Below are 13,310 nucleotides of genomic sequence, written 5' to 3'. Positions count from 1 at the left end.
CATTATTAAACCTTTTTATCTTTTGTCGCATTGGCAATTTACATTTGCATTTACAATTATAATTACAATTACAACTGGGTGCCTTCTTAATTTTTCAATCCTCCAGAAAAGATTCCAAGGATTTGAACATATAAAAATCACGCTCAAATATTACATAATTTTTTTTGGTCCAGAAATTACATTAAACATTTTATTTATTCATGGTTTAATATTGTACTCTTTTTTTGTTATTATTTGTTTCCAGTTCAACGGTTCAGAAAATCTCAAAATCCGCCAACGAGGCGGGGACGGGGAAAGTTGGTTTAGGTTATATCGTAAATATCGCAAGAATCAAAGTCTCGTAATGTGCATCAGCCAGCAGCCGCCGACGATAAATATGCCCCATCCCATCGAATCCTCTGTTTGGACTTTGGACATCACATTCCGGGTTCTGAGGTTTTTGCTCTCCGAGGAAAAGCACCGGAACTCTGTTCCTGCTTCTCCTCTCCTCTCCTCGACTCCCTTGTCCTCATCAGATCTCTCTGACTCCTCTGCTTTTCGGATAATCGGTGATTCACGCCCCTGCTGCTAGTTTCTGTTAACGTCAATTCAACCCTTCCGTCTCCGATTCACTGGTTTCTTCGGTGAAAATGGCTCCGATCTTCTGCTAGGGTCTCCTAGATCCCCCTGCTCACTCTCCGACATCACTCTGTACCTTTACTTCTTCGCGCTTATCAAATTTGTAGTTATGGCTATCCGAGTTACTTTATCCTACTCCGGCTACTTTGCCCAGGGCCTGGCCTCCGCCGGTTGTCGTGCTGGTAATTCGCGTTGCCTCCACGAATGCTGGATCCGATCTCGGGTATTCGGCCCTAGCCAGAAACCTGACCGTGATCCCTCCGGTGGCGTGCGTAATTACCATTCCGATTACGGGCGGCCTAAACCGAATTGCTGGGCTAAGAATTCAGCCTCTTTGTATTCTACTATCTCCAAAGAAATTCTGGGAGATAATTCTGATAATCCGATCATGTTGGGTTTGATTTCGCTATTGAAGTCAACTGGTTCGGTATCGTCGTCGTCTGTGGCGACCATGTCGGTATCTGGTGTTTTGCCGACCAACGCCTCTTCGATTATTCCCTTTTTAAAGGGATCGAAGAGCCTTCCTAGCAACGAGTCGACTCCTGTTCCTGCAACTTTTGAGGTGGATAAAGGAGGGACACTGTGTTATGATGGCAGTGATGATGCGAATTCAGGGTACGGTCCCCAAGGTCTTGAGAAGTCGAGTTGGCTATCGCGCTTGTTGAACGTCTGTTCAGAGGATGCTAAGGCTGTGTTTACTGCTGTGACTGTTAGTGTGCTCTTTAAATCATTCTTGGCTGAACCGAGATCAATTCCTTCGTCTTCTATGTGCCCAACTCTGGAAGTCGGTGACCGTATTTTAGCGGAGAAGGTTAGTTTTTGTTGAGAAATCAAGTTTTCTATAATCTTTACGACTCTTTCTGATCCTAGTTGTAACTTGAAAATTGCAATGGATAAATAAAATTTTTATTATCAATGGCTGTGTCGAGAATTTTGGGGAGCACAATTAAGCATGTTAAGTAACAGAGAATATTGAAATATTAATGTTAACTCGTCTTTCTTGGTGCATTCGAGATTTGAACTAACCATCTCCGAATTAAGATTCCAGGGATTGAAATTTGGATAGAAGAGATTGAGGTCTGTTGGATGTCCCTATACTGTACGGCAGTTGGGTTCTGTCGTCCTATGCGAGTGATGCTTTCTTTATCTAGGCACGACTAAATAGTTAGACCCGTGATTTGATCCCAGAAAATAGGTCGTTGGGTGTTCACTTTATTAACTGGTATCTAGGGGTGGATATGGAGGCGTCTGAATTTAGTAAATAATATTTAGAGCTGAGATTGTCATATACTGCTTTTTTTTTTGGTAAACTAATTGTATTTGGTTGTGATTATGATGTAACAGGTTTCATTCCTTTTCAGAAAGCCTGATGTTTCAGATATAGTTATATTCGAAGCACCTCCAAGTTTACAGGTATCTTAATACGGCTTCAGTTTTATTACCGTCACTACTGGTTGTTTTCTCTGCTAGTAAGATGCTAATGATATGTCTTCCTTGATATCTTGGCGTCATATAGGAAAAAGGTTTTAGTTCGGCTGATGTATTTATTAAGAGAATTGTGGCAAAGGCTGGGGACTGTGTAGAGGTGAGTTTTATATTTGAGAAATAAAGGGTCTCATGTGGTTGTTCCACTTGTCTTTGGAGAATGCTTGTTTCTCCTCCCTACCAAATCGCACCTTTACCTTTTTGAGTTTCTTGTAGGTTCGTGATGGAAAACTGCTGGTGAATGGTGTTGCTCAAGATGAAGAATTCGTTTTAGAGCCCCTTTCTTATGAGATGGATCCAGTGGTAATGTTATATCATTTGTGGTCGGGTTGAATTTTCCTTCCCTTGCAACGCTACTTTAACAATTCATCCTGGGCTTTTGCACCATTTTAAGCTTGTTCTATTTCTGGTTGCAGGTTGTGCCAGAAGGTTGTGTCTTTGTGTTGGGAGACAATCGTAATAATAGCTATGACTCACATAATTGGTAATTCCTCAGTCTCCTTGTTAGTACTGATTTTCCGTTGCTCTTTGGATGATAAGTTGGTTTAGGTGGAGATTCACTTTGGCCCGTTCATAGATGAAGGTCTTCTCGAAACTTGTTTATGTAAACATTCTATCCGAGATTAATGTGTCTGGAGTTTGTCATGATGCATGATAATCGGTGTCACAAGTTCACACACATGTAAAAGAGATCGAATTTATGAAGCACATAACCTTTTTGTTGCAATCTTTTGTTTCAGGGGTCCGCTTCCTGTAAAGAACATTGTTGGTAGATCCATGTTTCGGTACTGGCCTCCTTCTAAAGTATCTGACACCCTTTATAAATCACCAAGTGCAAACAATTCTCTGGCTGTTTCTTGACACGTCCTATGCTGTCAAAAGGTGATGAAGGTTTTTAGATGACAATTATTTGATCCATCGGCTATTGTTGACATTCAACAATCTTCCAAGATGAGACCGACCGTCGTGAATTCTGTGCGGGTCGAATATTTATTCATCGTTGTAATTGATGTAAATTTTGTATATGACCTTAGAGCGAACACCGATCCATTCTTTGCTGTGACAAGTTTTGCTCCACGGTGTGAAGCTCGGATTTGAACAATGAAAGAAAACGAAAGAAACAATGTGGTTGATTTGGGTCGTATTGGATGTTTTAAGTCTTCTGGATCTGGATCCGTGAAAATTGTTCATGGGGATGGAACTAATGTCTGAGCATAACGTCCATAGTCAAGCCTCCAAATCTTTGTGGAGCAAAGTCAGCAATGTATTTGCAAGGGCATGATGATGCTCATGTGTCTTGTAAACATTTACAAATTAACGTTCAATTCCAGAATGAATTTCTGAATCAGGTGTTGTTCCTTCTTGTCTTTCCTCTTTCAGAATAATCCTTAGTGTACCCAACGTAGCCTGTTTTTTTATCGATGCCACTGGAAGATGAAATTTTGCGTGTCTATCGAAATGTGAACAAAAGCTATTGGGTACTATCATAGAAATTGCATCTGAAAGGAACATATTTTTCAAAATTAAAGAAAAGCTTGAAGGTTCCGGGAAAAGTACCGTCTGCAGGAATAAAGCGGGATGTAAATAATAATTTTCTCCGGTGGAGATAAATTATTTTTGGACATAACGAGAAGAATTAAGATGAAAATTGTAGTATGAGCTTTTGATTAAAAAAAAAAAGGATTAATTACTTGCGCATATCAACCCCTTAACAAGTATATGATGTTTACATTTTCAAGCCATCGTAATTTGGTGGTGTAAGAAGTTTAAACTATACTTTTCAATAATAATAAATTAATCGATAAACAGAAACGAGTAACGGTAAATATTTGACAAAACATAAATGACATGGATGTGAATTAAACTTTTTTTAAAATGTTTTAACTAAGAATATATATATATATATATATATATTAAAAATAGAAATGTTTTGAGAAACAAGCATTATAAATAATCATTTATGAATGGTGAGAAAAAATCATGATTTCTGGTGTGTGGTGGGTGGGTGTGTGTGTGTCAAAGCGTCCAGCCCAGCATCTCGTGTCAACTCTATAAGGGCAACCAAATAACCCATCGCATGTGATACTTAAACAAGGCCATTTGTTTTTTTGTGTGTAACATGTTTCCCTAGATGATTCTTGGCTTCTTGCACGTTAACAGTTTAGGTTGGGGACACCATCACTGGCCCTGCTCCTCGTCTGGTTACTCGCCTCGTTTCTACTCCCGGGCAATCCTTTCATTTCGAGGATCTTGGGTCCCTTCTCCACCAATGAGAATTGCGCTTAATTGAAGTGATTAATTTTTCATAATATGAGGAATCAAGTTTTGGATTCTCACTAAACAATATATTTACATTTATTTCCTAACTGAATCTTAAATATGATTATTTTTAATAGAAAAATATATGCAAACCATCAAACAAAGTTCACTTCTCATCTGAAAACCTTTACCTTTCCCAATCAAAATATACCATTGTCCTCCACAAATGGTTCTCCCTTTTAACAATCTCACTCTTTATCCTGCTAGCATTGTGAATAATTTGCAATACCTTTCATTTACACGGCCACACCCACATATCTCCTTTGCCATGTATTTTGCCCTACCCCTAAGAATACTTATTATGCTCCCTCCCTACACAAATCTCCTAATCATTCTTCGACTGCCTTCTCTTATGATGACTAGGTAGGGTGTGCTAATGATAGTTGTTGTGCTGGTGGCTATTGTGATCCCAGTCTTATTTCTTGGAGTTCCCAAAGCAAACTATGGTTGTTGGCTCTTTCAAAGAGGCCGAATACAGGTCTCTTGACGTGTGTAGTCCCTCTTTTGTGTGTCCCTGATCTTTGTTGTGACAACCTTGGTGCCACGTATTTGGCTGCTAACCCAGTTTAGCATTTTCAAATAGAGCAAGTTGCTATTGACTATCATTTTGTCTATGAATGTGTGTTTCTCCGAGTCACTTCATTTAAATTTTCGCATCTAAAGGGTCACCTTGTGGATGTTCTCACCAATTCTCTTTCGGCTACTTGCTCTGCTGCTCTTCATTCAAGCCCCACGGTTGTTCCACTCCTGTTATGCTCAAGTCAGGCTATTGGAGCATCCGGCTTAGCATTCTGTGGAAGCTACACATCGTTAGCCAAATCACCTGGAGCATGTGATTACCTGAAGGCGGCATGCTACTATTCTCTCCATGTAATAGATTTTCCTGTACGATTCTATTCGAAGTATTCAACAGCCAGGTGGCAATCTTGCTGAGTTTCTATTTTACCTTTTCAAGGGAATATCAACTATTTTGGGAAATCAATAATTCTTTATATAAATATCAGGACTTTCAAGATTATGTCATTATTTTTTTTCTGGCCAAGAAAAATTTTATTCATACAATTATTATTGTTATTATAACAAATCATGATGTAAGTACAATTTAACTATTTAAGGCAACTGGATATAACACTATGGCGTTTAGCCGTTTGCGCACTGGTCACCACCTTGCCCCCACGCAGGTACAGGCATCCAGACGACGATGATAATTGGTTGCGTCTCGGTCGTCTTCATTCTTCTTCTTCAAATTCTTGTGTTCCATCCTCCTCCTGTTAAGCCCTTTCCTTCTGACTCCAATGCTTCATCCATTTTGCAGGTTTCTTTAATCAAATCCTACATCCGATCTTTCATCATCTATGTTCTTTTTCTCAAATTTATATTTGTCATCTATAAATCATGATGAAGGCTTTTAATTATCTTTCTTAGTTGCCTTTTTCTTGATTCATGTAAACCAGGACGTTTTAAAGGTTATTTCGGCCAAACAGAAATGGGATTTCGACGGTGTTAGAGTTTCCAAGTTCGATGTTGGCAAGGTTCGATTCAGCGCCTCCATCAAATATGAGTTTCGAATCGGGTTGGGCAGGAATCATTTGCTCCTCAGATCTTCGGACCAAGTTGGGTCTTGGAACAAGTTTAGAAAGTCCAAATCCGACCTAGGGTCTCTGATTCGTCAAGTTAGCTCACTTGCTGTGCTTGATACCTTCAAATTGGAGGGTCCATTTGAGTTAGGGGTCGATGGACATCACCAACTGACTCTGTCCCTGCCGGTATGCTTTGTTTCTGGTTTTTGCTTCTGTATAGGTTATGCGAGTGTTCTATTCGTATTTGGCTCTGATCTAAACGTTGACGTCTCTCTAATTTGGTTCTCATCTCTGTTAGAACCAATTAATAACCTTATAGTTGAGGGATTGCTGTTGGAACTTGCTAGAAGAAAAATCCTTTTCTCCGCTTGACGGCTGAGAAAATTTTATCTTCTGTCCAGTGTATATGCGTTTTGTTTTTGAAGTTATAATTATAACATGACATCAATTATCAATAGTACTCGATTAAAGCTTTTTGCTGCTTGGAATCTATAAACAAAATTATCATTCTTTCTCAGGAATTTAAACCGGAGAGAATTGCGAGTCCAAGTTTTAAACTTAGTTGGTTAGCTAGTCTTAAGTATATAAACGAGCGAAAAGCACACGATAATAGAGACCATTAGAACTGTCACCAACAGTTGACCGGCAACCAAGCCGCAAGGAGTGAAGGAATGTAGCTGTTGATGACTTGGGAGACAGAAGAGGACCTCAAGGATGGCCTGAGGGAACAAAGTCCTCTTACTAATCGCAGAGGGATGTTGTTTTTGATTTATTGTGTTTGGTTTTATATAGATAACTATCTTTATGCCCTACTACATCATCTGTCCGTGACGATGGGTTGAAACTGTTTTTCATTGATGTATTATTAATTATAACCTAAAGTGGTTTCAATTGGGTGGCTGCTTGCATCTGCTTCCTTTCTAATGTTGCAAATGATTTTTCAAAGTTTAGCTCACGGCTTAGTCAGAAAATTTGACGTTTACCATGCAATGAATCAGGTTTTTGTTCTCTGATATGTATGGCAATCTATATTCGGGTAAATACTTGCTCCATAACTCTTGCCCTTGTCATGCAGATGAACATCTCGTATAGTGGTTTGAAACACATCCTTGTTGGTGAAGGCATCACATTAGAAGTGAAAGGAGCGCAAGAAGTCTCCCTTTTTCATTCATCAGATATTGATCAGCAGACAAATGGAAGCGCTGTGTTTAGCAAGGGGAAGATTGGTTTTGGGCCCTTTATGCAATCAATGTGCATGCCTTTAATTCCTATCCGCATATTGGGCTCTGCATCATTAGTTGCCTACAGAGCACGGAATCCTGATGTGTACATAGAAAATACATATATTTCGGGGGACACAATTGAGCTGCTCCCAGAAAAATGTTACCGGGGTCTTGTGCACAGAAAGCGAGCATGCCCAATTAATTCCTTTAGTTTGAGATTAAGCATGTTGGAAAAAATTTTTAGGAGCCTTCTGGGTCGTAGGATCCTTCAAAATCAGGTTTCTCGTTTGGTCAAAGCTAATGTTAAAGCATCATCTAATGTTAGATTCTCCATAGAGTTGGAAAGGGTAGTTGGGAGCAATATCACTGTCAATGGTACACTGCCCAAGTGGAGAACAAGGCCCAGTGTAGAAAGAGATTGGTTTCAGGTATGGGCCAGAGTTGAGGGCGACAGGCTAAAGCCCCTCATGGTCAAGAAATCAAAGCCTTTTATCGAATCAGATTCAGTTTCGTGGGGTAATTTGATGTCCAACATGTCCTTTACAAAGTTGCGATCTGTGCTTGTTCCTCCAGAGGCTCTTACATTGGATGTTAAATGGTAGTGCATGCTCTTGTGAACTGTTAACATAGTTTTTTGCCCCCGTTAATGGGCTAAGTTTCTAAATTTTCTTATTAATTCCTTGTTATATAATAGGTTTTGACACCTGTAAAGGAAGGCTCATATTATCTTTGTAAATACCCAAGGCAAAAAGGAGGGGAACATTTAGCTTTTCTTTTGGTTGCCCTTGTTTGTTGGCTTCTGGTTTTGATTTGGATGATTGAAGCCAAATTCTTTGGCACTGTTGTTACTTCTCAACTATCCTCTTTAAATAAATCCTAATTCTTAATGGTTGCACAATACACTAAATTGCTCTGTATTGACTATGGAGGGTTTATATGCGTGGTGTGCTAATCTGGTTCTTAATCTTGTATCCTAGGGGTAGGATAGTGATGAATTTCAATCCTCATCTTAAACGCCTGTTCCTGCCTTTTTGGCGCTTGATGAACAATAGCATCTGCTTATTGCATTTGGCTGAAAGTTCTCCCTTAGTTAATGGTGGGTTCTTAATTTATCCTTCACATGGCTAACGAAGAATTGCATATAAACAAACACTTTTTACATCAATAAACAATCTATACATGTGGTTTACGCATGCATTCACTTTCAAGTTCCACGTCATGCGAATTGTATTTAATTCATGCCAGGTGATCGAGAAACCAAAAGCAAACAAGTAAACAAGAACCAGAGATCTAAACTAAACCATGGTCATCTCAAGGGTATCTCGGGGATGGCCTTGCTTGTCTTCCACCTTTTTGTATCTATACCAAGAAGCACAAACCAAGTAAAACCCAAAATTAAGGACGCTCAACGCAGACAACAGCCAGTAGAAGTAGTTAAGCTTGTCTCTGTTGAGGCTATTACTTGCCAGCCATCCTCCACTCACTTTGTTAACCACTTCAACCACCACGGTGCTTGTAAAATAGCCAAATGCCACAGAACTCTAAGATATAGCCGTGCTGAGTGACTTCATTCCTGCCGAACTTTCAGCATAGAAAAACTCCAGAAGTCCAACCAGAGTAAACATATCTGCTGCTCCAAAAATAGCGTACTGGAAACCTAGCCAAAACAAACTCAAAGGCAGAGGCTCTGTGCTGTCCACCATCTCGTGTTGGATGGCCACCGACTTCCGGTGGGTTTCAACAACTCCGGCGACTGCCATGGAAATGGCTGACAGAACCAACCCAACCCCGACGCGTTGAAGGGGTCGGATTCCCGTGGAGATTCCGGTGATTCTCCGAGCAAGTGGGACGAATATGCGGTCGTACAAAGGGATTAGGGCGAACATGAAGAGTAGAGGGATAACTGGGATAGATGGGCCTGGTACTTTAAATCCCTTGATGTTGGGGTTCATGGTGGTGCTTTGCTGTATAGAGAAGGTCTGAAGCTGAGCCAAACATGTGTTCATGAATATGGTGCTACATATTATTGGTAGCATACGGATCAATATTTTTGTTTCTTCTACTTGGGTCACCGTACACAGACTCCATGGTCCCGAGCTTATGGCCGTCGCTGCATCAGTGGTGCTCCTTATAATTGCTGCCCGGTCCAAGAACCTAGGAAATCGATTTTCCAAAAGAAATATGAGAAAGTGCTTGAATAATACTTTTGAGTGTTTCTCAAGAATTCCAAGCTTCTTCATATTACATGATCACTGTCTAAGGAAAAACAAAGGCTAGTCATGTACATGAGAGGGTTTACCTGAATTGATCTGTCCTTTTGAGGATTTCTTGATTGTCCTCCCCTTTTATCTCAAGAATCTCATGTAGTTCCTCCTCGTTCTCTGGAATTTGCAGTTTTCTGTTTCTGAAGGCTGCCACAAAGACCTAGTAGTTCAAGGAACACATGAATCAGATCCGTATTATTTGCATTTGTAACATTATTCCGATAAATAAACGTCACGTACCTGTATGATCCGCACAAGGGGGCTTCCCTTTGGAATATTATTTCGATATAATGATTTGCCCATGATTATAAAGATGACTGCGAATAATACAGAGATGGTGCATATGGTAAAACTCCATTCCCAGCTTAAGTTGGTGCTAATCCAAACGATGAAAGTAACACCAACTATAGCTCCAATGGTGAGGCTAAGCAAGAACCAGTTGAAAAAGCTAGATAGTTGAGCTGCCTCTTTGGGATCTTTATCATCAAACTGGTCGGCCCCTAAGGCTGGCAAGGCGGCTTTAACACCGCCAGTTCCTAATGCAACAAGGTAAAGCCCGGTGTAGAGGATCGCAGCTTGGCCTCCACTAGCAGCCTCGCATTGACTTGTCTGGATTGTTGCTGCGCCCTTGCAGGGGATTGGTCTTAATTGTTTGAAGTGTGCTTGTACTGCCAAGATACCATACCCCTGTATCCAAACACAAACCCTTAAAAATGTTCAACTTGTGTGTTGTTGTTGCTTGTTACTGGGAAGCCTTTACGGTGTAATTTTCAGACAAGTGAGTTATACATCAGAATCTAATCTTTTGCTGTTATCTGAGCTTTCTCTTGAAGAGAAATTTGATATTTGGGTCCGTAAATACTTGCATGCTGATATTTTACTGCCTAGAACAACTAGTACTTCAGAATTAATCTATGTGATAAAAAAAAAAAGATTTTGAAGAGATTGGAGTTGAATTTATCGGATTTCAAAAGCATGATGAACCGACCTCTAACAGTATCGTAGCCAAGGATGTTGAATCATGAATAGTCAATGCGTTTAAGGTGTGGAACATAAAATAATGATGGCAAAGTTATTTTATATTAATAATTAGTGAAATAATTGACGTGTTTGTATCTCCAACCTACTGTGCAAATCACGCTATTCTTGCTGAAGTGATTCTGAGCCACGGCGGTCAACAAAAGATTCATTGCTGAAAACTCACCGAATGAATGAGTTGGCTTCAATATATGAAATATGTAATGCTTGACTCATTTCCCATTATTTCCTCAATTATTCAATTCAATTCATGGCTAAAATCACACAGACTTCGTAACAGCAAGAGCTGATTTTCTCTGTAATGTTGAATTGGAGAGTAAAGTCTCAGGCGAAAGAAAGAAGAGGGACTTACCAAGATTTCCATGGAGACGAAGAGGACACAAGTCTTGAACCTTGAGAGATAAGTGTCAGAGACGAAACCCCCAAAGAGTGCAAGCAGAAACGCAGTCCCCATAATGTTGGTCACAGTGGTGGCTGACTTTGTTAAGTTGAAGTTCATGTACCCAAAGAAGTAAGTCACCAAGCTCACTGCCATGGCAATGAAAGCCATGTTCTCAAGCCCCTCCATTGCTGCGTTCACAGTTACAAAAACTTATAACGCATTCCATAGCTTCAAAAGAACATTACAGAGTAAGGATACTCCAATCTGTTAATTACCATACACAAAAAGTGCAGCCCTGTTTCCTCCCAGCCGTCTTTCTACCTTTGATCGAGTTCCCATATTTCTGCAGATTCCCTGATAAGAGTCATCAAACAACAAAGTGGTTAACCTAAGCAGAACTTGTTTGGTCTGATACAAGACCATTAAACATGAATGACAAGAAAAACTTAGGGGGTGAACTGATTACCATAGCTAGTGCCATGTCTTCTGCGACCAAGGAGGCAGAATCAGCTTGTTTACTTTGTAGCAGGTAGTGCTGCTGCCATAATATTTATGGCGACCAAGACCATATGGCTCTAAGTATTATTTTTGCGCCCAAAATTACGTGATAATAATAATGCATAAAACCCACCAAGAAATGAAATGGCATCTTGGCTTTAAAATAACCTTATCGGTCCCATTTTGTTTGTTGAGTTCCATTCCTCTCTCCGTTAGAAACCTGTAACGTAGACATTTTTTGGCATTATTGTGCAACTTCATCATTTATTTTCACGCTAATAGGGGTTCATAAAAGAAAAAAGGGGGGATAAGACTAGATGGTACGATTCCATTTTCTTTAATGAAATTGTGCGGTCTCTGTATATCATTCATATTCATGCATATTCCGTTATTCCTCTTATTGACCTTCGTGCAGCTTTCGGAGCTTTTAATTTATATGTCGTGACGCAAAGCCAACCGTGAAAAATTTGCCTTCTTGTTTATGGATTTAGCTTTTGATTTTTCCCGTAGTCTGATGTCGCTTATAGTTATAGGCAAGCTCTGTTCAAGGTTATGAATAGATATTTTCCTGAAGTGATGAATGATACCTTGAATATCATTACTCTATGCAGTCTGCACTTGAAGCTCATATTTGGTTAAACCTGGGTTGGGACAAGTTCATGGCAAAATTATTCATTAAAGCCATCATTTTCAGCCCAACTGTAGTCCTGACGCCCTAATTTCAATAATTACTTGATTGTTAGAAGTGCAAGTAGCCTAGACTAATTGTTTTCAATGCTTCTGTAGTGTTTATTATTTTGTTTGTGCTAAATTAATAACTAGTTAAAGAGTCTCTTTTGATCCTAGATCTAAGACCTCAATATATTTTGACTCAAATTTATATTTTTTTCATACTATCTCTTTTTATTGCAAATATTAAAAGAGAATTTTTATCATTGGAATAGTTTCCGATGTAAAAAATTAAATGGGTATTTTAGAAAAATCAGCACACATTTTAAAAATAACTGATTTAATTAATTTTTTTGAATCTCTAGAAATTGCTCACCTAGCTCCTGTAATTAAGACCCCGGAGTATAAAATAATAAGAAGGTGACGAAGATAATGATGACATGATAGTCCATGAAACAACCAAGGGACATTAATTAATCAATATTTACGCACACTTGATTGACTTGGCACACTCTTTGCATGTTTAGCAATTAACAATAATATAAAAGGAAATTTGTTGCCAGAGTCGTTGGCTTGCTTAAGGGGTACTTACACCAAGAACTTCACATAAGCAGCATTTCTTCATGTAGGAGAGAGTGCCACTAGATCAAAGAACAAGGAAAAGAATACGTACTATCAGGTCTTAACCTCTTCCCACTTTGAAAGCACACAAAAGGAAACAAGGAGAATCAGATACTGAATGGTTCCGATTTTAACGGGGAGAGGGGAATCGGTTTGTTTACTTTAAAAGTTAACGGGCCAAAAATTTTGATTATCATGTCAAAGAGTTACAGAACTGACAGAGATTCAGCCCTTACAGACTGGCTAGCTGCCTTCTGTGGCTTGGGTGGATTGCTTTGAACAAAGATGCTTTTTCTAGTTTATTGGGATATGTGAACCCATCATGCATTGTAGTTTATAAATCAAATCTTTATTAATTGAATCAATTTTTATTGATTGACTTGCTTCATTTTCTTTTTATTACATGAAAAGAATTCAAACTCCACAGTCATCCATAACTCCACCTTTCATAACTTATTTTAGAGTATAGCACATATGAAATACTTATAAAAAATTATCTCAATAATACTTGCAAAATTAAATAAATGAAATGCATGTTTGCAAACATAAACGTTACAAGGAAGGAAAGATGCTTATGAATGCCAAAATTTAATTTACACGTAAAAATTGAAGT

The 13,310-nt window shown here is 39.1% G+C and overlaps 3 protein-coding genes across 7 annotated transcripts; 2 read left to right on the top strand and 1 right to left on the bottom strand.

Annotated features, from left to right (window-relative positions):
- The first annotated feature begins 461 nt into the window (after positions 1–461).
- Positions 462–3,448, top strand: LOC129298693 (thylakoidal processing peptidase 1, chloroplastic-like). Of its 2 annotated transcripts, none has more exons than XR_008590411.1 (6): positions 462–1,429; positions 1,963–2,031; positions 2,135–2,203; positions 2,320–2,406; positions 2,520–2,707; positions 2,844–3,448. XR_008590411.1 is itself a non-coding variant. In XM_054937111.1 (6 exons), exons 1-6 carry the CDS (start codon positions 728–730, stop codon positions 2,962–2,964), a joined length of 1,116 nt encoding a protein of 371 aa, XP_054793086.1. In that variant the 5' UTR covers positions 523–727; the 3' UTR covers positions 2,965–3,448. The 2 variants fall into 2 exon arrangements, 1 of the variants encoding a protein (XP_054793086.1); XM_054937111.1 differs by having other exon boundaries at positions 523–1,429; positions 2,520–2,587.
- A 2,091-nt stretch (positions 3,449–5,539) lies between these two features.
- On the top strand, positions 5,540–8,790 carry LOC129298697 (protein TUNICAMYCIN INDUCED 1-like). Of its 4 annotated transcripts, XM_054937117.1 has the most exons (5): positions 5,540–5,737; positions 5,877–6,188; positions 7,078–7,823; positions 8,203–8,321; positions 8,471–8,790. In XM_054937117.1, exons 1-5 carry the CDS (start codon positions 5,624–5,626, stop codon positions 8,788–8,790), a joined length of 1,611 nt encoding a protein of 536 aa, XP_054793092.1. In that variant the 5' UTR covers positions 5,540–5,623. The 4 variants fall into 4 exon arrangements, with proteins under 4 accessions (XP_054793092.1, XP_054793095.1, XP_054793093.1 ...); XM_054937120.1 differs by lacking the exon at positions 8,203–8,321 and having other exon boundaries at positions 5,551–5,737; positions 8,471–8,491; XM_054937118.1 differs by lacking the exons at positions 8,203–8,321; positions 8,471–8,790 and adding an exon at positions 7,920–8,132 and having other exon boundaries at positions 5,551–5,737.
- Positions 8,387–11,490, bottom strand: LOC129298698 (protein NRT1/ PTR FAMILY 4.5-like). The gene is made up of 6 exons (XM_054937121.1): positions 11,376–11,490; positions 11,185–11,263; positions 10,880–11,097; positions 9,730–10,176; positions 9,525–9,649; positions 8,387–9,379 (listed from the first exon to the last, which is right to left on the bottom strand). The coding sequence occupies exons 1-6, from the start codon at positions 11,388–11,390 to the stop codon at positions 8,767–8,769; spliced, it is 1,497 nt and encodes a 498-aa protein (XP_054793096.1). The 5' UTR covers positions 11,391–11,490; the 3' UTR covers positions 8,387–8,766.
- Positions 11,491–13,310: the final 1,820 nt, after the last annotated feature.

This window comes from Prosopis cineraria, unplaced genomic scaffold (genome assembly GCF_029017545.1).
Source record: "Prosopis cineraria cultivar Desert tree isolate PC_DT_omini unplaced genomic scaffold, ASM2901754v1 PC891, whole genome shotgun sequence".
Lineage (NCBI taxonomy): Eukaryota > Viridiplantae > Streptophyta > Magnoliopsida > Fabales > Fabaceae > Prosopis > Prosopis cineraria.
This window is presented reverse-complemented; position numbering and strand designations above follow the sequence as displayed.

Coding starts and splice junctions, on each gene's coding strand:
- LOC129298693 (XM_054937111.1), top strand. CDS start 728: ATGGCTATCCGAGTTACTTTATCCTACTCCGGCTACTTTGCCCAGGGC. Junction 2,204..2,319: donor AGGCTGGGGACTGTGTAGAG/GTGAGTTTTATA, acceptor AGTTTCTTGTAG/GTTCGTGATGGAAAACTGCT. Junction 2,407..2,519: donor CTTATGAGATGGATCCAGTG/GTAATGTTATAT, acceptor TTCTGGTTGCAG/GTTGTGCCAGAAGGTTGTGT.
- LOC129298697 (XM_054937117.1), top strand. CDS start 5,624: ATGATAATTGGTTGCGTCTCGGTCGTCTTCATTCTTCTTCTTCAAATT. Junction 5,738..5,876: donor ATGCTTCATCCATTTTGCAG/GTTTCTTTAATC, acceptor CATGTAAACCAG/GACGTTTTAAAGGTTATTTC. Junction 7,824..8,202: donor CTTACATTGGATGTTAAATG/GTAGTGCATGCT, acceptor CTTGTATCCTAG/GGGTAGGATAGTGATGAATT.
- LOC129298698 (XM_054937121.1), bottom strand. Junction 10,177..10,879: donor TCGTCTCCATGGAAATCTTG/GTAAGTCCCTCT, acceptor GTTTGGATACAG/GGGTATGGTATCTTGGCAGT. Junction 9,380..9,524: donor AAAAGGACAGATCAATTCAG/GTAAACCCTCTC, acceptor TCGATTTCCTAG/GTTCTTGGACCGGGCAGCAA.